This window comes from Alosa pseudoharengus, unplaced genomic scaffold (assembly GCF_046254945.1).
Source record: "Alosa pseudoharengus isolate Yale_2024_CS ecotype anadromous, Long Island Sound unplaced genomic scaffold, YU_APseudo_1.1 YU_APseudo_1.1_scf_1, whole genome shotgun sequence".
Lineage (NCBI taxonomy): Eukaryota > Metazoa > Chordata > Actinopteri > Clupeiformes > Clupeidae > Alosa > Alosa pseudoharengus.
In genome coordinates this window covers 2,311,597-2,333,718 of record NW_027468564.1, presented here as the reverse complement: position 1 = coordinate 2,333,718, position 22,122 = coordinate 2,311,597, and the positions used below count along the sequence as shown (strand labels likewise).

At 39.2% G+C, this 22,122-nt stretch overlaps 2 protein-coding genes across 3 annotated transcripts; both read right to left on the bottom strand.

Moving 5' to 3' along the window:
• Positions 1-324: 324 nt before the first annotated feature.
• On the bottom strand, positions 325-4,119 carry LOC143120593 (uncharacterized). The gene has a single exon (XM_076281384.1). The coding sequence runs from the start codon at positions 2,200-2,202 to the stop codon at positions 691-693; it is 1,512 nt and encodes a 503-aa protein (XP_076137499.1). The 5' UTR covers positions 2,203-4,119; the 3' UTR covers positions 325-690.
• Positions 4,120-8,791: 4,672 nt separating this feature from the next.
• Positions 8,792-17,378, bottom strand: LOC143120609 (uncharacterized). Of its 2 annotated transcripts, XM_076281386.1 has the most exons (4): positions 17,246-17,378; positions 16,798-17,034; positions 14,748-15,029; positions 8,792-11,814 (listed from the first exon to the last, which is right to left on the bottom strand). In XM_076281386.1, the coding sequence occupies exons 2-4, from the start codon at positions 17,027-17,029 to the stop codon at positions 10,841-10,843; spliced, it is 1,488 nt and encodes a 495-aa protein (XP_076137501.1). In that variant the 5' UTR covers positions 17,030-17,034; positions 17,246-17,378; the 3' UTR covers positions 8,792-10,840. The 2 variants fall into 2 exon arrangements, with proteins under 2 accessions (XP_076137501.1, XP_076137500.1); XM_076281385.1 differs by having other exon boundaries at positions 16,798-17,378.
• Between the last annotated feature and the right edge of the window lie 4,744 nt (positions 17,379-22,122).

Below are 22,122 nucleotides of genomic sequence, written 5' to 3'. Positions count from 1 at the left end.
TTCACTCATGGCTAGCAAATGTCTCCAAAGCAACTCAGGGATAAATGCCTTGACAGTTCCGCACTGATGCGACAATTCGCCTTATTCACCTGGCGGTCAGAACAAGGCTAAAGGGTACACTTACCATTACACCTAAGTCCAGCAGTTGATAGTGGTAATGCATCCTGCAAACTGCCAAAAAAAAACTCACTGAAGAAGAACAGGCCAGTGAACCCTTCTTCTTTTTCGGTGAGCTTTTTTTTTTGCAATTTGCAAATGGAGTGCATTACCGCCACCATCTGCTGGACTGAGGTGTAATGGCAAATGTACCCTTTAGCCTCGTTCTGGCTGCCGGGTGAATAAGGCGAATTACCCTCAGAGATTTTTCCCATAAACTGTATAAAGAACATTGAAACTATAGCTCGTTTGCCATGAATTCTAGAAGGAGCCAGGAAAATAATTCACTCCTCAACAGTTAAATGCATTGTTCAAGGGCACAACAGTGGAAGTCTGGTCATTGAACCCACAAGTTTCTAGCTACTGCAGGCTAGTCAGGTTCCTATCACTATGCTACCACCGACCAACAAGGTAAGAAACTGGCACAGTACATATTTAAGAGTCACAGTTTCTGAAAAGGTTTTTCCACACTGGACACATCATGAGGTTTCTCTCCAGTGTGTATAAGCATGTGGCTTTTAAGATCTGTGCCCTTTAATGCTTTTTTACAATGGGCACAATTATGATGCATTTCTGTGGTCTAGGTTGTAGCAGATAGGACGTAATCATATTTGAAGTTTGTGGAGAAGCTTTTCCACACTGGTCACATTTATGAGACTTCTCTCCAGTGTGAGTCAGTATATGGGATTTAAAATTTGAAATGAATTTTCCACACTGGACACATTTATTAGGCTTCTCTCCAGTGTGACTTAAAATATGACTTTGAAGAACTGAAAGCATTTTAAAAGCTTTTCCACACCATTCGCATTGATGAGGCTTCTCTCTTGAGTGCAGTAGCATATGGTACTGAAGAGCTGAAACTTGTCTATATGCTTTTCCACAAAGGTCACATTTATGAGGTTTCTCTCCCGTATGTGTTAGCATATGGTTTTTAAGAGTTAAAACACGTGCAAATGCTCTTCCACACTGCAAACATTTATGAGGCTTCTCTCCTGTATGCGTTAGTAAATGGATTTTAAGATTTGAAGGGAGTGAAAATGCTTTTCCACACTGGTCACATTTATGAGGCTTCTCTCCAGTATGTGTTAGCATATGTTTTTTAAGAGTTACAACACGTGTAAAAGCTTTTCCACACTGGTCACATTTATGAGGTTTCTCTCCCGTATGTGTTAGTAAATGGATTTTAAGAGTTGCAGGGCGTGTAAAAGCTTTTCCACACTGGTCACATTTATGACGTTTCTCTCCTCTATGTGTTAGCATATGTTTTTTAAGAATTGCAGGGTGTGAAAATGCTTTCCCACACTGGTCACATTTAGGAAGTTTCTCTCCTGTATGTGTTAGCATATGTTTTTTAAGAATTGCAGGGCGTGAAAATGGTTTTCCACACTGGTCACATTTATGACGCCTCTCGTCTCTGTGAATTAGCATATGGGCTTGAAGAGCTGCAAATATTGAGAATTTTTTTCCACACTGGGCACATTTATGATACTTAATTGTGTGAAACAGCATATGGGTTTCAAGATTTGAAATGAGTGAAAACCCTAACCCACACTGCACACATTTATGAGGCTTTTCTGTATGGCGTGTTAGCTGATGGATGTTAAGAGCTGACATTTGTGAAAAAGCCTTCCCACATTTGAGGCACTTATGAGGCTTCTCTATAGGCTTCTTTTCTATTGGCTTCTGACTAGCCTTCTCTCTCAAATGTACTGGCATATGCCTTTTAAGATAGCAAACTTGTGTGAAGGCTTTTCCACACTGGGGGCATTGATGGGGCTTCTCTCCAGTATGTATTAGCATATGGGATTTTAGAGTTGAATTATATTTGAAGCCTTTTCCACACTGGACACATTTATAAGTCTTCTCTACAGTGTGAGACAGCATATGTTTTTTAAGAGTTGAAATGTATGGGAAACCTTTTCCACATTGTATGCATTTATGAGGCTTCTCTCCAGCATGTTTAAGCAGGTTGAGTTTATCATTCTGTCCATGAATCTTCTGTTGTGTTATATGTGGGTGTTCTGATACACCTGAAAGAGTTACCATAGAGACTTAGAATTACAATGAAGAGTTATCACGTAGATTTAGAATGAGAGGCAGATGTTCTACATCCAACAATAGACCGGTTTCAGGTCCCTAACAACCGTAGTCAAGAACGAACTCGGAGGACAAGCACTAATGGTTTACACTGACAGCGCATAGAAAACAAGCTGGCTGAACTTGATATAAGATGAAGAATAAAAACATATTGCCGAAATATTTCGGTGTAGCCGAGTCTGGATTGTTTTCATCTAGAGGTGTAGCGGATTTACCTATGAAAAATCAACGGATTTTACGGAAGGTAGGCTAAACATGTGGCCAGTCACTGTAAAGTTAGGTTAGGCTTAAGCTAATGTTAACGTTAGGACTTCGACTGCAGAAACAATTAGTTTAGATTTAGTGAGAACATTACCTACTCAAAGGGTACATAATGACAGGGGTGGACAATCATTTTCCCCTGAGGTCAGAGGATAATTACTTTGATAAAGTAGCCTATGCTGGCCACACATTGAACGATTGACTGAAATAACGTTACAATGCACAAAATGCATTGTGCTGGATGTTAACTGACAGGACAGGAGCCTAATACGGATTAGCTATAAACTAGGCTACCTTATAGTAGGCCTATGCAATAACGTTACTTGCAAGCCCATGTCTTCTTTTCTAAAACAAACAACTCAAATGGAGTGTCAACTTTAACTTTAGGCTACCCTGCATATTGTCATTTGCGTGAAATGTAGGCTAACGTTAGCCTCCGTTCTCATGGATCATAAGTCTCTCATTAAAATTATATGCTGAGGAATATGATAAAAAAAACACTTTGTTAACGTCACTACGCTATGTTATTTAGCCTACATGACTTGAGTTTTTCCTCTTGAGCATGAAGATAACATTTGTGGCATAACTTCGTAGCTTCATAATGCATGCTTCGTATTCAAATGTCTAGCACCTAGGCCTGCCTACTTTATTGGCGTTTTAATTTTTTTTAGCTTTGAACGGACACATCACAAAAAATGAAATGTCTCCTGTACCACACAGGGGAATTTCCGTCTGCTTTTCTCTGCCAAAAGTTAACAATTTTCAACCTCCTTGCGTCTTTCTCTCAATGTATTGCTATACGGCTCTGGGTTTGCTTGTCCTCCGAGTTCGTCCTTAACGACGGTTGTTAGGGACCTGAAACCGGTCTATAGAGTACCGAAGTGTGACGTTCCCTTTCCATGACGGCAGAATCACTGGATCTAAACAAACGTTCGAAGTGGCTGAAATAGCATTGAATGTATATGTGGCATCATTTCTAGCTAATAAATTGTTTTAAATGTAGGCTATAGCCATTTAAACATATTTTACCTGCTAGGCAGCAGCTTAGCCACATAACACAGATTACCTGGCAGGTCTAAGAGAAAGAAACTAAATTCCTGTGAATATTTCACGTTTTATCAAAGACTGGCAGCTGTTAAGAGTGAATGGTGATGGTGAATACTGTGTTTAGATTGATTTGTTTAGATCCAGTGAAATTGCTGCCTTGACAACGCTACGTCATGGCTTCAGTACTCTTTTTAATTAGCAGATAAGGACATAGCACACATTTCAAAAGAAACACTTAAAGCCCCTTTACCTTTACCTTAAAATAATGTTCCTTTGATGGCATATAAACTCTTAATAGCGCAAACTACACTTCTGCACTCTGAGCAGGTTTAATCCCTTGTAAAATAACCTTAAAATAAGTTGCCTTAACCTTAAAATAACCATAAGTTCGGAAAGGAACACTGCCCCCCCCCCCCCCCCCCAAAAATGAAATTCAGAGCTCTCTTTTTACATACTGCTATCCGTGTATTCCCTCTATCTTAGTTATGTTTATAGACCCTTTCAACAATAAAAACAAAAACAATGCTTGAACATTCTATTTGGTTCCCAATCTACTTCCTCTGCATTAACCCCTTCAGACCTGATTTTTTTCTGTTGAGCAAAAAAAAAAATATTCAGCTGATTTTTACTCCTCTCCAATGTAGAAATAAAGGGGAAAAAAATATTATTTGATAAATCATGTCTTTATTACTATTTTTTAATGTCCATTACAATGGACGCCTCGACTAAATAGGTGTAAAATGACATGAGGACTTAGGGAAAAAAACACTATATTTTGTACATATAGTATTGAAAGTAATAATCACATATGACTTAAACATTTGGAACTGGATGTTTGCATGTGTCCAAATGTTTTTATATGTCTATGAGCAGGTCAAAACATGCACATTAACTAATGTGCCAGATTGCGTCCACACAATACCTGTGGTGCTAGTACAAAATGTTTAGCAGTTTTCAATATACACACACAGTTTGCGTTGTGTTTTGCATTTTGCACTGTTGTTTTCACACAGTCTTGTGAACTGAACTGTTAAATTGATTTTTTTAATTACATGATCCAATAGGAACACCGGGGGTATTTTTGCAACATATTTGCTTGTGTATATGGAGGGAATGTGCTTTACTAAAGTGTGTGTGCTCATTTTACTAAATTGTGCGCTCAATTTTGTAAATCGTGTGTTTGTTTTACTAAACAGTGTTTATTTTACTACATTGTGGGCTCATTTGCTAAATTGCACTCATTTTATTTCATCACATTCTCATTTTAATTTTTGAAAAAAGAGCACACAATTTAGTAAAATAAGTGTACTTTTTAATAAAACGAGAGCACGATTTAGTAAAATGAAAACACTATGTACTGTAGTTAAACGAGCGCACAATACACAAAAATGTGTGCACAATCTAGTATAACGAGTGCACAATTTAGTAAAGCAAGCACATGATTTAGTAAAACGAGTGTATGTTTTCTCAATACATAGAAAATCTTGCAATGACACCCCCCAGGAGATGTCATTGCAAGATTGTTTTTGTATATCAAGATAATATACGCTCGTTTTACTGAATTATGCACTTATTTTACTAAGAGTGCGTTTGTAAATTGCCACTCCAAGCGCTCTGAGCCAACTCTTAACTTTTAACCGTTCGTAAAATGTGGGTGGAATTATCGTTCGTTTATTCAAAGTGTCACACTCTCAGAGCATCCAGATCGTACTCTTATACTAACAAGAATAGATTGTAATATGGTTAGAACGGAACCCTAGAGTAGTCATTGCAAGATATTATATATCCAGAAAACGTATACTCATTTGACTAAATTGTGTGCACATATTGCTAAATCATGCGCTTGTTATACTAAATAGTGCACTTGTTTTACTAAATTTAGTAAACATACGCACAATTTAGTAAAACGTGCACACAATATATTAAAATGTTATGTAAAATGTAATAAACTAGTTTTTTGAGAGAGCTATTCTATTTTCAGTGTTGAATTTACAAACGCACCCTAAATTGTGCACTCGTTTTACTACATAGTGTGCTCGTCTACTAAATCACTCTTTTTAGTAAATAGTGCACTCATTGTACTAAAATGTGCACTCATTGTACAAAAAAATAGCACAATTTGACTAAATGAGGCCACCATTTAGCAAAATGGACACACTATTTAGTAAACCAAGCACACATTTGACTGAATTCAGTGCACAATCTAATAAAATGAGAGCATGATTTAGTAAAAATGACGACACATTTTAGTAAAATGAGTGCACATTCATCCAAAATAGCTGAAATAAATAAAAAATGCATTCAAAATTATAGCTTGGGTTTTGAGGATATGTCAAAACATTGCCTGGTGAGTGCCTAAATGAGTGTTGGCTAACATCTCCCAACACCTGATGTCCATTGGGATGGACATTAAACTTTGAAAAAATCCTGTACTACACTGTTATGAAATATATTCAAACTAACTTCAAATATCATCACCTGCAATGGTTAGAATTATACTGAGTGCAAATTGGTTAGGCTATCATAAACATAAATTCATATTTATGAGGGGGAAAATGTGTTTACTCCTGTTCCTATTTAGCTTCAGAGCCATGCTTGTCTTGTCTGATGTCTGAAGTGCTCTCAGATCAAGTTACAGGCCCTAACTGCATTCTGATTGGGTCATCAGGATCCAATCAGTTACAAAGCATAATTAAAATGGTGAAATCACAGATTTTCATTGGTCTAGACCCAAAAATATGTCATGTCCATTCCAATGGACGTGGGGTCTGATAACATATGGAATGTTAAAAAGGAAGTCTTGTGGGGCCAACTATGATGCTGATAATGGAACTCTCTTGAAAGGGTCTATAGTTTGTTGCAAAGATGCACATTTAATTCTTTAGTGTTGCTCTAAGTGACACTGTAAAATGAGGTATAATCAATTTAAAATTTTTGAGTTTTACTAAATTTGTCTAGCTCAAGGGGGTGGCAGGGAGATTCTCATCTCTCCCGTTCTGCTCTTGCCCAAATTGTTTGCATCCCATATGTGCCATCCTAACATAGCATTAGGCCTCTGAACTTCACCTACTCAAAAGCTGCCATCTTTTGCCCATATAAGGAGATTCGAATACTTGTGGATTTTTCTTATGGGAAAATGGAGATTGAATAATCGCACCTGTTTAACATGGGTAAAGCACATTTGCGCTTCACATGACACATTTGAAATACACTCAAAGAACTTGTGCAAGGCTTTAAAGGGGATATAAGGATCTTACATTACAACAACATCTCAACAGAGTAAGATAGATACAATGAACAGATTTATTACAGCCAAAACAGAAGAATCCTGTCCAACAAGGCTTGGCGTTGGTTTCTACGTACAGCCCTATTGCAGAATCTTTAAAACATATAGTCAGAAAACACTGGCACATTCTAGAGACAGATCCCCAGATTGCAGCTTGCTTCACTAGTCCACCAAGACACTTTTATAATAGATCTCCGAACCTACGGAATGTTCTAGTAAAATTGGATCTCTCCACTACATGTTTACACATTTTTGGTCGCATATTCCTAGCGGCAATTTCCCGTGCCACAACTGTGTTCATTGTTATGCTATGATGAAAGGCGTCAATTTTAAGCACACCACTTTAGACAAAACTATTCGTGTTAGAGGCAGAATCACTTGCAACAGTAAGTATGTGATGTACAGTACTTGCTAAAATGTCCATGTAATTTATACTATGTTGGCAAAACAAAACGTGAACTGAAAACACGGATATGTGAACACAAGTCCTCCATGCGGAAGCAGGATGAGAAATCATCGGTGGTGAGACATTTTAACAGCGCTAAGCATGACGTCAGAGAGTTAATTTTCATGTTATTGAGGTGGTGCAAATGCCACACAGGGGTGGGGATAGAGACAAACTGTTACTACAGAGAGAAGCGTATTGGATTCACTATCTGGGTACAATTATTCCTTTTGGCATGAATGAAGAATTGGTACTTAACTGTTTTTTTGTAACTTGGGTATAACTTTATGCAAACATGACATAGTCTAAGTAATGTTGTTCTTGATGTCATACTTTTCCTTCTTTGAATTTTATAAATATATATTAGTTTATGTTTATTTTGAGAAATGTTTTTTGTGAGGAAATGTTGTAATTGGGTTGCCTATATTTTGAGCTCCCCCTGTTGAAAAAGGTGTGTATGTACAGGTCAAAGGTGAACACCCTATTAAGGGAACACCTAATGGGTGAAATCGTCATTATATGCTGAAGAGGGGCGCACAGCCCGAAACGTCCGTTGTTGGTGATTAAAAGTTTGAAAGAGAACTGAGAGTGCCTTGCTTACATCATGTATTATATGGGATGAAATCCTTTCATTACATCTCTCTCTGTAATTAAGTTATGTGCAAGCATATAAGAAGTATCCCTACACTAACATTAGAATACTGTTGGGCTAGAGTATGGCTTTGGAGGAGTATCTCTACGCCAGTGTTTCTCAACCTTTTTTTCTGGGGACCCACTTTTTAAAAATGAGACTATCGCGACCCAACTCGTAACTGTGGTAGGCCTAGTTAACAAACTAGATCAGTTGTTCTCAAACTTTTTCTTTCATTAATCCTCACTTTGATCAAGGGGGCATTCTCGAGCCCCACCTGTCCCTCATCGCTCTAAGAAAGTGGTAGGTCAAGCTTAAAATTGTCAAATTTATTGAAATAATGACAAGTTCTAAATATATCCTCTTCAACAGAGTTAAAATCAGCCGGTGCTGCAGATATAATAATAAATAAATACATAACACACATATTTCTGTTACAGCATTGTACAATATATTCAATGAAATACCAACATGCTGCATTAAATGGATCCATAATCCAGTCATACTGAGCACTGCTGTATGGGAAATATTTTTGAAATAAACTTTGCAGGGATGTGATGTAGGCCTAGGCTACTGTTTAATACATGGGATCACAAGAGTGCCTCCCAATCAGACGTTAATTGCGATTTCGCTCAGAAATCTCAAAGGAATACTGTCGCGATCGAGGCGCCTGTCCCATACTCAAGTTTTTTTGGTGAATGCAGTAATCTTATTTGCTAGGTGAGGTAGGTGCTTGTCTTTGCCTTGTAACTGGACATTTAACTCAAATATATCGCTAAGATAGGCCAGCTTCGTCAAGAAATGTTCATTAATGAACGTGCTTGCAGATTCAAACATGCGCTCTTCCTCCAAGAAGAGGCGACTCGGAGCTCAAACACGCGTGACAGCACTTTACCTCGGGAAAGCCGCCTTGCCTCACTGTGAAACAGTTCAGCCTCTCCTTGCAAAGTGCGGAGAATAGACGCGCTTTTAAGGGCCGGGTTTTGATGAAATTCACCACTCTCACAACAACGTTCAAAATCTCATGTAGGTCGGGACTAACTAAGCTGCCTTGACACGAGCGCTTCCCTGTGAATAACACAGTACGTCCATTGCGCATTGGGTGCTACCTGGCGCGACCCACAGTTTGAGAAACGCTGCTCTACGCTAACATTAGAATACTGTTGGGCTAGATTATGGTTTTGGAGGAGTATCACTACACTAACGTTATTATAATGTTGGGCTAGAGTATGGCTTTGGAGGAGTATCCCTACACTAACATTAGAATACTGTTGGGCTAGATTATGGCTTTGGAGGAGTCTCCCTAGCCTGACGTTGTCATACTCAAATTCTAGTCAGAATATGAGTCTGATACTGCTCCATTGGAACGTAAATATGGGCCGTGTTTCAACTGATACAGGGGGGGAATGCCTCTGCACTCAATTGGATAGACCTAACCCATCAGAGCAACGAAACAGCTTACCGTGAGATGTAGGAAGAACACACAAACAATCATTCTTCTCCACAAATGCCTTAACATTGTTTTCTGGTCTTTTGTAAAAGTTATTGTGCCGTCAACATCTCCTACAACATTCGTCAGCGAAATCTAAGAGATACGTAGCAGGGTAGGCAATTAGGAAAAACTGATATTTCCCCTCTGTTTTTAAAAATAATTCCGTTGAACACCGATATGCTACAAACATGTTATAAACAGCTGGGGAAGGCTGTCGCAAATCCCTCGAACAGGTGGTCAATCAGAGATTTCAAACAAACGAGGGAACAACATGTCACAATGCTTAGAAGCCATCTGTCTCCTTCTAGCCACAGCACCACAAAATCAACCTAAGCCTGCTCAGATAACGTGATAGACGAGGCGCTGTTGCTCACCTGTCCATCATTGTAAAGCCCGATTTGATTGGTCCGAACAGCTCTGGTTCGAGCATAGTTGCTCCACAACGGAGCAATGCCAGACTGAACTTCCTGACCTCAAATATTGTGGGCGGGGCTAAATTCGGCTGGCACCCAGGCTAGAGTATCCCTTGGCTAACGTTAGAATACTGTTGGGCTAGATTATCCCAAACTTTTTTTTCTGCGTACCACCACCTACATCCTAACTCGGCTAACGTAACACATTCTATTGACGCATTCCAGGCATCATGTCTATAGATAACAAAATCAAAATGTGCAACTGGTCTATGAGCTCTAATAATAAAAAAACAGTGTAGAGAACAGCATTATGAAACACAAAGAACAAAGAGAACATAGGCTTAAGATTTAAAAAAAAAAAAAATTTTAACACCTTTCCGACATTGCCATCTCGCGTACCCCCTAGTGGAAGCTTGTGTACCACAGGTTGGGAATCCCTGGGCTAGATTATGGCTGTGGAGGGCACGTTCTCTCTCCAGTTTTCCCCATTTCAAGTTAGTTTATCATCAAAATGACTTCCTAGCCATTACATTTACATACATTTATTATACATAAGTACATTTACAGACCAATTACATCACAAGGGACATTGTCGCCATAGCAACTCAGGGTTAACTGTACAAAGTGGCGCAGAACACTTTAACAAGTCAGTTTCTGAAAAGGTTTTTCCACACTGGACACATCATGAGGTTTCTCTCCAGTGTGTATAAGCATGTGGCTTTTAAGATCTGTGCCCTTTAACCCATTTACTCCTAAAATGCCTGCTAAAAACGCCTATAGAATCCTATGGCATTCTAGACTAAATAATCTTATTTCCTGAGGGTTTTCTGAAAACATACTAAAAATTGTCAACGTCTACCAAAATTTAATATCTAAGCCTCTGTAGCACCTAGAAACATGAAATAAAAAGCATGCTGCGCTACGCAGCATCCAGCGGGAGGGTCAATGTTGCGCTACGCAGCATCCAGCAGGAGGGTCAATGTTGCGTCATGCAGCATCCAGCGCGAATGGGTTAATGCTTTTTTACAATGGGCACAATTATGATGCATTTCTGTGGTCTAGGTTGTAGTAGATGGGACGTAATCATATTTGAAGTTTGTGGAGAAGCTTTTCCACACTGGTCACATTTATGAGACTTCTCTCCAGTGTGAGTTAGTATATGGGATTTAAAATTTGAAATGAATGTTCCACACTGGACACATTTATGAGGCTTCTCTCCAGTGTGACTTAGAATATGACTTTGAAGAACTGAAAGCAGTGTAAAAGCTCTTCCACACCATTCGCATTGATGAGGCTTCTCTCTCGAGTGCAGTAGCATATGGTACCGAAGAGTTGAAACATGTGAATATGCTTTTCCACAAAGATCACATTTATGAGGCTTCTCTCCAGTATGTGTTAGCATATGGGTTTTAAGAGTTAAAACACATGTAAAAGCTTTTCCACACTGGTCACATTTATGAGGTTTCTCTCCTGTATGTGTTAGTAAATGGGTTTTAAGAATTGCAGGGCGTGAAAATGCTTTTCCACACTGGTCACATTCATGACATTTCTCTCCTCTATGTGATAGCATATGGTTTTTCAGAATTGCAGGGTGTGAAAAAGCTATTCTACACTGCAAACATTCATGAGGCTTCTCTACCGTATGCGTTAGCATGTGGTTTTTCAGAGCTGACATTTGTGGAAAAGCTTTTTCACATTTGAGGCACTTATGAAGCTTCTCTATAGGCTTCTTTTCTATTGGCTCCTGTCTAGCCTTCTCTCTCAAATGTACTGGCATATGCCTTTTAAGAGAGCTATGTTGGGGACATATATGGGACTTCTCTCCGGTATGTATTAGCATATGAGATTTTAGAGTTGAATTATATGAGAAACATTTTCCACACTGTATGCATTTATGAGGCTTCTCTCCAGTATGTGTAAGCAGGTTGAGTTCATCATTCTGTCCATGAATCTTCTGTTGTGTTATATGTGGGTGTTCTGATACACCTGAAAGAGTTACCAGAGAGACTTAGAATTAGAGTGAAGAGTTATCACATAGATTTAGAACGAGAGGCAGGTGTTTTTACATTCAGCAATTCAATTATCTGATAAGGAAATAATATCCCACAGTTCATATTAAACGTTTCAAAGAGAATTACAGCGTTTTTTCCACATATTTCATTTAACAAAGTGCTCCATTACAATATGGCAACGTAAGGTTATTTTATTCTAATATGCCACTTTAATTCTTAGCCTAAATTCCACAGTTGCAGTGTTGTAGGGGTGCGCAAAATATCAAAGGCCAATACGTAATATATATACATATGTATGTATATATATCATTATTGTTACAAGGCCATAGGCTAATAAAATACGCTATTAGTCGGGCGCAAACCAGAATATTGAAAGAAGGGGGCACCAAGGCCACAGTGGCCTGTAAACCTCTGATTTTCAAAGGGGCAATACGGCCAACGCAAGGGGCATCGACGGCCATGGCCGTTGTAAAATTCCTACCCTGGTTGACAGTGCCTCGTTCTTGTTCTTCTGCCAAGACGAGCAGCACTTTCTGTTGAGTGCACCATTGATGTAACTTTGTTTTGGTTCTGTGCGAGTTGCGTTAATCTGTCTATGGTACCGGATGTATGTTTTTATGAGTGTCAACGGAAAGGCGGTGTAGGAGAGACTTCACGATTTATTAACTGTGACCATGGTGGTTAATAGTAAAACCAGTTTACCGTGACATCCCTACAGAACGGCACACATTCAGTGAATGAATGAAAGCTGATGCCTCGTCTCGCAATACAACAGGGGGTGGAAAAACACTTGCAACAGGTGGCAATCCTGACATAGCCCCCAGATTTCAGTGCCCATCAGTCAACAGTCAAACAATCCAAAAGCCTGCCTCAAATACAAGCCTGCCCCAAATAAAGGTTAGCGTCAGGCCCTCCTCTACTGCCCAGCTTGCTGCCATTCACTCCTTCGTCTTCATTAACATTCTCAGTAGAATTCTCAATCTTTTTAGCCTCTATGTGTCCAGTTACATAGTCTGTCTGTTCTTGGTCTTGGATTTTGTCAAATAAATGTCTAAATAAATGTGACTTATATATGTTTTTCCCTCTTCATGATGCATTTTTTGATTTGCTTTTGGTTATTTACATCTGGTCATATGGTCATCTTTTATTTTGATTTATTTTAACTCTCTTTCCTTGAATTTCCCCTGGGGATCAATAAAGTATCTATCTATCTATCTATCTATCTATCTATCTTTTGTTCTTCTAATTCACACTGACCAATGATGTACTTGATGCTTACTTTTCTTTCGACGAGTGCTCGTACTGGTTAATTGCTGTTAATACCCACCCCTTACTACTAACCAATGTCTTGGGAGAGGAAGGGGAGAATGGAGTTTATTATCTCTGCAATGATATCAGTATGGTTTGACTCTGAGGAAGACGCAGTGCGTCAGATTGAGTTACAAATTATGACATAACCATAAACACAAGCATTTACAAAGCATGATTATTGCAGTACTTGAACAGGATTATTCATGTTTTTCTTTTCATTTACATTATTAGTAATTAGCCACTGTACAACTGTACACTGTAGGCCACTGTACAAACTATTACTATTTAGAATATACAGTGCTGTGCATAAATTAAGACATTTATTTATATAATAACATTTATTATTTACGATACATGATACATTAAAAAATAATTGATGTCCTATTTTTTTTTAATTAAGGCATTAAGACAAAAGGCAAAATATGTTTTTTTATTCCTCCCTTTAGTTAATTTCAGCATGGGTGTCTTAACTTTTGCACAGCACTGTATAAACTATATAGACTTCTCTTTCATGCCATTACAATACAGTCTAATGACATGAAAGAGAAGTCTATATAGTTTATACAGTGCTGTGCAAGTCATATTGAGTGCCTGTCACTTTAATGCCGTGACGACCCGTGAGGCTTGCTTGATTCTCACGGTTTTAAGCTAACTTAGTAACGTTGTTGTGCATTGTGCATAAGAATATGTGAATGAAATTAATTATGTTTCCCATGTCATTTGGTAAAATAAATGCTCAAAAACTCGAAGAAAATCTATCTTGGATTATAGCAGATCAGTGTCTTGTATCATATCTATAATTTTGGTGAGCTCTACAGGAATTAGAAAACTATCTCAGGTGTAAATGATTGCGTATCCTATTAGGCTACTCAAATTCAATTGAACCCACCTATAGGCTAGCTAGACCTTAGTTTCACAGCCTAGGTATGTTAGCAACACAGGGCTTTCAAGCATTGCTTGTATCACAAACAAAAACGAAACAATGCGTGGAATTTATCTGGGAATAGGCTACTGAAGGTAGGGGCGAGCTATCTCGCTGGCGTGTTTAATTTGGTTCCTTGGTTAACATAATGTAGGCTACTGTTTTTGCACAAAATTGCGTCTGCTAATAAACTTAAACATAAACACAAACAAGTGTGATCTCCTGTGGAATCCCTGACTGCGCCCTTCATTCAAAGTTAGCCTACTATTATTTGTTGACATGAAACCTGAACGAACGGCAGCTGTTCCTGAAGTTCACTTGCGTCTATTTTTTTTTTAATTAGGCAACTTTTTTTGCAGTGGCGCTTGAATTCCAGGAGCGGCGCTGCGCCGCTGATGAATACATTGTAGGGGAAACACTGGAGTTAGGTAGAGGGGTTTTGTGCACATCCTACCTTTCGTCCAGGTGCAGGACGTAAGTGAAAGAGGAATTGTCTGCACACTGGAGTTTAGCTCCCAAATTTTTTAATTAAACAACAGCGACCCATCTGTGTCTTTTTCAGGTTGAAACGTTGCTGTTTTTTTAATTAAACATTTGGGAGCTGAACCCTGGTGTGCGGACAATTCCTCTTTCTACATGATTAATACATGGTAATTGTGTCTGAAAGGACTTACTTCCATGCAGATGATCTTGCTCTTGTTCCTCCTCTTCAATTTGCACTTCAATCTCCACTGTTGTCTGTTGTGTTTCATTGTAGGTAACGTAAGACTCTAACGTGCTGTCTGTCACAGTGTTACAGTCATGCTCTGCAAAGGGCCTTTCTTCTTCATCTTGACATGCAATCATATGCTCATGTTCCTCCTCCTTTACATCTTCTTCTTTCACCAGCAGTCTCTTGTCAGCCCGGTGTGTTTCAGCCACATCACAGCCAGAGCTCAATGCCAGATCCATGTTCCCTGTAGACAAAAGATGATCCCAGTTAACGTGTTATATACTATAGTCAGAACACAAAAAACAGGATAGAACAGAACAGAATAGAATAGTTTTACAAGAGCCTTTCTCATTCTAGAAAATAACAGTGCCAACACTGCTGTTACTTGAATAGTGAAGTGCTACTCAGCCATCACTTGTAGATACTACCGATTAACTTGAAATGAATCTACAAAATATTGGCTGTTTTTGTGTCTGAATGTTGTTGTATTGCATTTTGCCAGTGAACTCTAACTCTATATATTAGTGGTTTCTTGTTAGCTGCAGAACCTCCTATAAGTCGTTCGCTTACCACCTTGATACCCACTAGCATTCTAGCTTAGCTTCATATGATATAGCCTGTTCATCAAATTAATGTATGAAAATAAAGTTGTGCATCACTAAGACCTAGTAACGTTGCTATAACCTGAAGATGAGTCAGATGTAGGCTACAGTTAAAGTTATGTTGGCCATTCATCTACAATTGCTTTTCTTATGGATGCCAGAAACTGCATATTATACTATGACTGTTTGCCAGGGCAAAGCTTGCTATTGTACCAACATGAAGTTTATTATTAACGTGAAATGCTTGCTTTCTTAAGTCAGCGGCGTTAGTTTGAGCACATTTTCGAAGTATCATTTTGGTTTTTTGAATGGGTCTCAATGAGAGCCGTAAATCTCAAATCTCGTAAATCTAAACATGGCCAAAGAATATTTTGTAGTAGTAATGGGCGATAGAAGCGATACTCGATACAAAATTGGCCTACAATAGAGATTTTAATTCTATCGCGATTATGCATGTTGATGATGCAATCTACCGTAATGTCCGCAACACTGCTTTTGACTCCCAATTATTTAATGGAACGTTTGACCCCAGCAGGGTCGAAACGTTGCATTAAATAATTGGGAGACAAAAGCAGTGTTGCGGACATTATATTTTTCAATTGAGTATAGTTTCCTTTGTCCTGCACCTGCCAGAAGGTGGGATGTGCACACTATAACTGTTTGCTGAACGTTGATGCAATCTACCCTCGAGATTTAGAGCCACGAACTGCAACTGGCTGCAAAGCATCTTGTGCAAACTTGGCTGAAAGTGAAACAGAGGAGCTGGTGAAAAAGACCAGTGCAACGTCCATTATTTATTATTAAGTATAAGTATACTCTTTTGATCCTGTGAGGGAAATTTGGTCTCTGCATTTATCTCAATTCGTGAATTAGTGAAACACACTCAGCACACAGTGAAAACACAGTGAGGTGAAGCACACACTAATCCCGGCGCAGTGAGCTGCCTGCTATAGTGGCGCTCAGGGAGCTGTGAGGGGCACGAGCAGCAGCAAACTATACCCTGTAGAGCAGAAGTAGAAAAACCAAACCCCCCTCTAGGCTTTGGGAACCTAAATAAGGTATACAAAATGAAATAATAATTTCTTCATGAGATTTTCCTTTTTCTCAAAAGAAATTTGCTTCCCTTAAAGGTTGGATTTTTCCTATTTATTCCATTGTGAGATTACAATCAATCACCACAGATAATTTTTTATACCAGTTCTTAGTTAACTTTAGCAGAGGTGCCAATCATTCTGGAGGGTTCTGTTTTTGTGACGTAGGCAGCCGCTACATCTCGTCAAACTCTAGGACCACGCGCATTGCATCCAGGACATCTAGCTCAGATATCGTTCTGTAGGCTATTGTGTACGTCAACAAACAGTTTAGTTGATGCATGCATTCATACGGGATTTTGGGTTCTGAAGGACTTACTTCCAGTTTCCAAATGCTCTCCATCGCCCTCTGCTTTCTTCACTTTAATCTCCGCTGTTGTTTGTAGTATTCCATGCTCTGAAAAAGGCCTTTCTTCATCACTCCGACATGATATCAGACGACCATATTCTTCCTCTTTTATGTCTTCTTCTTTCACCAGCAGTCTGATGTCAACCTCGTGTGTTTCACTCACGCTACAGCCAGAACTCGACGTTGGCTGTCCGAGATCCATCTTCCCTGTGGTGTAAAGGAGCCCGTTCAGAGTGTTATGACTAGGCTACAGCCGGAGCAACAAACCTTGAGTGTTTTTCCGAAATATTTGGTCATATTTTAGAAAATAACATTGCAGTCGCATAATGGTAGGCCTACACTAACGTTACTCAGCCATCACTTCATGGTTGATAGGCTACATTCGATTAACTTCCAACAATCGTGTCCGAACACCTACCTCAAGCAGGTACACTGCTCTACACACCGAGATATGTTAGTCTCGTGATTATGTCTGACGAGACTTGAAACAATGTTTAACTCCGCAAATGTAGCACTCTTGTTCAAACATATTTAACAGTTCCATGGTGTTTCTCTAGAACAGGGGTCTCCAACCTTTTTGGGAATGAGGGCTACCTGAAGACCCGAAATCATATGGAGGGCTACTCATTTAAAACAAACATACCCTCACCCCTTTTTTGCGAGGGTAGTCCTCCTAAATAATAGGCCTATGTGATTTTTACTTTTAAATGATCATTATTTGTGCAGGCCTATACGTCTTTATATATTAAGCAACTGTATTTTCAAATTTAATATCAATAACCTATGCAACACTACCAACATTTTTGTTCAGTTTGTTCATTTCAAAGTTTGCATGGGGAATCTAATCTATTTATTTTTTTTTTTTACAAAAAAACTTTCTTTTTGTGCAATTAATAATTTGGGTTACAATTTGTACCCAATTTATACCAACCCACCATTATGAATTCAGGGGATGTTTAAGTTCTGATTTCAGTGGACAATTCGGTTTTAACATTTCAATAGTAATCGCCCACACCACCCTAACATATGAAAACTCCTTTTAAAGTTATTGCACACCTGAAATGATCCATGATCTGACAAAAAAGGGTAATGCACAGTCCTGCTCAGTCATGCATGCTATAACATTTTTAGCGCTATTATACGGCAGTTGCCTACGGAGGAGAAAAGGCCTGTGAGCTAAAGCAATTGTTTTTCAGTCCTTGAACAATCATGCAAGAACCGTATTTGACGAACATGGAATGGCCACAGAACTTTTGCAAAGATATGCTTTCATTGGCTACACCAGACAAGCAAGTTTTTTCCCCCTTTACTGTCTATGCGTGCGAGCAGCGTGTGCGCTCCGCTTCCGTTGTTGTTTAAAGATTGAATGGGAAACGGATTTGAAGCCAAAGGCTAAATTTTAACGCAGCTACAATTTATAAGGTATCACCAATATCAATTTATTGTTACAGATGTATGGCTACATACATTCTTAAAATGGTTCTGGTCTAGACTTAAATATCTATTGAAAACTTCACAATGGAGCGTGTTTTTAGAGCGTGATCTGCAGGTGACCTGTTGGCTATTTTTTAGAAAGTGCGCTGGGGGCGCCTCATAGCCGTCCCGCGGGCTACCTGGTGCCCGCGGGCACCGTGTTGGAGACCACTGCTCTAGAAAATGGAATTTGTTCGTAGCGTAGGAGGCAAAGTCAAAGCAACCAGACAGCTAAGCCTTGCCTTACTGCCACCTTCTGGAATGGAGGTTGACTGCAGGTGATTTGTGAATAGCCTCACCTTTAGCATAGGCCCTATAGATTCAACTTTATTGTCATTGTGAAGAGTATAAGTATCCTACAAAGACAACGAAATGCAGTTTGCGTCTAACCAGAAGTGCAAAAAAAAAAGCAGAAAAGTGCAATGTGATAGAATAGACAGGTGGTGCATATAGACAGGTCAAGAAATATAGTGCAGTGTAGATAGTAGTATACAATTGAAAAGGTGGATTAGAGTACTATAAATTAAATATGAATATGTGCAGTGTATTAGCAGTTACCTTATAACAGCAGAATAAATATGGCTATGTAATATGAACCATGTACTGTATGAACAATGTGCACAGATATATGCAATATAGTAGTAACCATTTAGAGTAATAGCTACAGATGCATAGCCTAGAAATCTAGACGCGCCCCTAGCGGCAGCTAGCAACTCTCCGTTGGCTTGTGAGCTCCAGAAATTGAAACTTAATCAGGCCATTGAAATCGTGTATAGAGTCGTTTGGTTGGCTTAACATAATGATTGATGGCAGAGTTGCAACGGTTTGGCTTGAATTCCCTGCTACTTGAAAACAAATATCCTATTGCGTCCTATTGCGTGCAGAGGGAATTTGAAAGACAACTGATTATCCCGCCCCTCGGACTGAGCACTGCGAACGGTGAGTGCCCAGACCCTACATTTTAATGTGGGTCTGGCTCGCCAGGCTAACAGATGCAGTGTATTAACAGAATATAATATAAGACAACAAAATAAATGGATATTCAGTATAAAAAAAAATATAGACAGAAATGTACAGTTATGTGCAGTGTGGTAACAGTAGCATTGTAGTGCAGAAACAGTAACATTATAAGAGTAGTAAGAATAAGTGTATGTGCAGGATGAATAGTATGAAGAACAGTATATGGCTATTAGCAGTATATAGTATGAAGAACAGTAGGGTCAGAAAACAGAAATCTGTGTGAAAAATTGCTGGACCCTAGTGACCTCTGACATGACTCTACCATGGTAACCTTTTGTTGTTCTGTTTGACTCTACCATGGCAAAATCAGCATAGAGGAGAGACTGGACCACTGATCTATAAAGAACACTGGATAGCGCAACTACGTCACAAACCTGAAGCCTCCGTGAAATTGGCGCGGCGGCCATATTGGGACCACTTGCGAGTCCGAACTACGCTGCTCCATTCTAAAACCTCACCAAAATGATCTAGCCTAGGCTACTGTGTGCTGCACCCACGGAGAAAATCACTGTAGGCTTTTAATGTTGTCAATGTAGTCTGTCTGGAAGAAGTTTAGTGGGCGTGATAATAATATTAACAATGCTCATGTATATAAAACAGACAGTCTCCATTCAAAGAGACCTACAGTATCCTATTTATTTCTATAGGTTTTTTCACTATTTTTTTTTTATTTGTGTGATCGACCTAGCATGGAGGGGGGAGACAAACAATGTTAATAGGCCCATATCTATATTTCAGTATGCAATAGCTATATCTTACAAATACAAATAGTTTTGTCATATCATAGGCTAGCCATACTTTGCATTGGGTTTTGAACAATTTGTTCAACTTCTTCCGGACGTTAGTCTCGTCGCTTTTCTGCCTGCATTCTTTCCCCGGGTGATATAGCCTTATTTTGCAGTATGATTTCGTAATCAATTTTATTAAATTGAAAACATGATTGTCATTGATTGCAGTGTCCATCATAGCCTATGATTAGGCCTATTCAGATCAGAGAAGATGCGTGCAAGGCCAGCTCTCGCAAGCACGTTGCTTGTTACAGATGGCTGATAACGATTTATTTTTAAAAATGTATCAAAAGTTCCCCATCCCCAGTGGGGAATAGTAGCCTAGGCTACGTTAGCCCATCTGCAAGTATCAAGACGTGAGATCAAGAGATGTTCTCGGTAGGCTAAACTATGGGGGGGGGGGGGGAATGTCTGTTAACAAATCTGGTAGCTAGAAAAAAAGAACATAAACGGAGGATAGAAAATACAAAAAAGGAGGCAGAGAACGGTTCTTGACTTAATGTTTGGGCAGCAGACGAGTTTGAGGATAGCCTAAAGTTTTAAGGTAGGAGAATGAGGACGTTAATAACTTACAGTAGCCCGCTGTGGCATATGGTCGCTTGCAATTGTACTGTATGACTGATCTATAGACCTAATATTATTTGATAATTAATATTAATTGATCTGAATTGGTTGTTGTTTCTCCTGGTAGGCTGTGCTGCGTGCATAGAGTGAATAGAGAACGGCCTTGTCATCATATCACATAGCCTAGCCTATGAAAGAACTGACTCCACATTTCACTTTTGATTTGAGGTTTGTTTATAAAGAGTCAAGACATAATTTAACTCACTGTTGAAAAAGAATGTTTCAATGGCAGCCTACCAATGGATAAGGTTATGTCGGGAAATATGCCACTGTCACACTGTAAGGGGAAAACACTAAGCCGTATCAGCATATTAAGCACCAAATGTGATACTGTAATGTTAATTTGTAACGTTCTGCAACTAGGGTTGTGCCGATGGACGATATCATCGTCCATCGTGATGGTTGACAGGCATCACGATGGAAAGCAACCATCGTGATGCCACGCCCCCACATGCCAGTCACTAATTCTTGCTGTAACAGGCTAAAACATAAAAAAACCTTTCCCTGAAAATGAAATTGAGCCTACTTTAAAGGCTGTCAGCCAAACAGTTATCACGTATTAGTCTACCGTCTTGTAAAATAAAAAGACTTACCCTCTTATTCAAATAATTCCTGACTGTGACGGGAATGTGTAGCCTAATTGTCCTTTAGTAGCCTACATGTCTCGCAGGCCTATAGCCTACATTGGACGTAATATGTAGCCTAATGTTTTAGCAGAAAATATAGATTTATTATTGTTAGGCTACGACTAGGACATTCTAGCGCTCAAATATTTTTGCGAGGCTTTCGTTAATTATAGGATCAGAAGGTAGCCTATCCGTCTTTCACTGTAAGGCTTGTATTTCATGCATTTAGCAAAAGTCCCAGACAGCAGCGGAGTGGTAATCGGGATTCGTTATTTGTAAAAGTGTTTTTACTTCGCCCTCCTAATAGCCTGGACTGCGCGATTGCAGCCCTTTACTTTCACTTCCCGCCGCCCTTATAGTCAGCATAGACGGTAGCCTGATAACGTGGGATGCTGCATAGTAGGCCTACTAATATTTTAAATGACTGACCACGATAGTAGTCTTAAGTAGCTTTTTTGCTGGGTCCAGCGAAGTCTGGCAATGTGTAATATTCCGCTGGTTGGTGCACACGCAAGTGTTCAGATTGATTGTCTATCCGTCTTTCACAACAATTTTCTTGGATTAGATCTTCCACACAACTTCAGTAGCCTGGTCAGTATGTCTCTCTTAGCTGTCCACTTTCATCAGGCCGTATAGCCTATATAATAGCATTTTTTTTTTTTTTATGTAGAACATTATAAATGTATTTCTGTACAGACATACCTATAGGCTGTTTACTACACGAAACCCCCCCCCGCCCCCGACGATATCATCGTCCATCACGA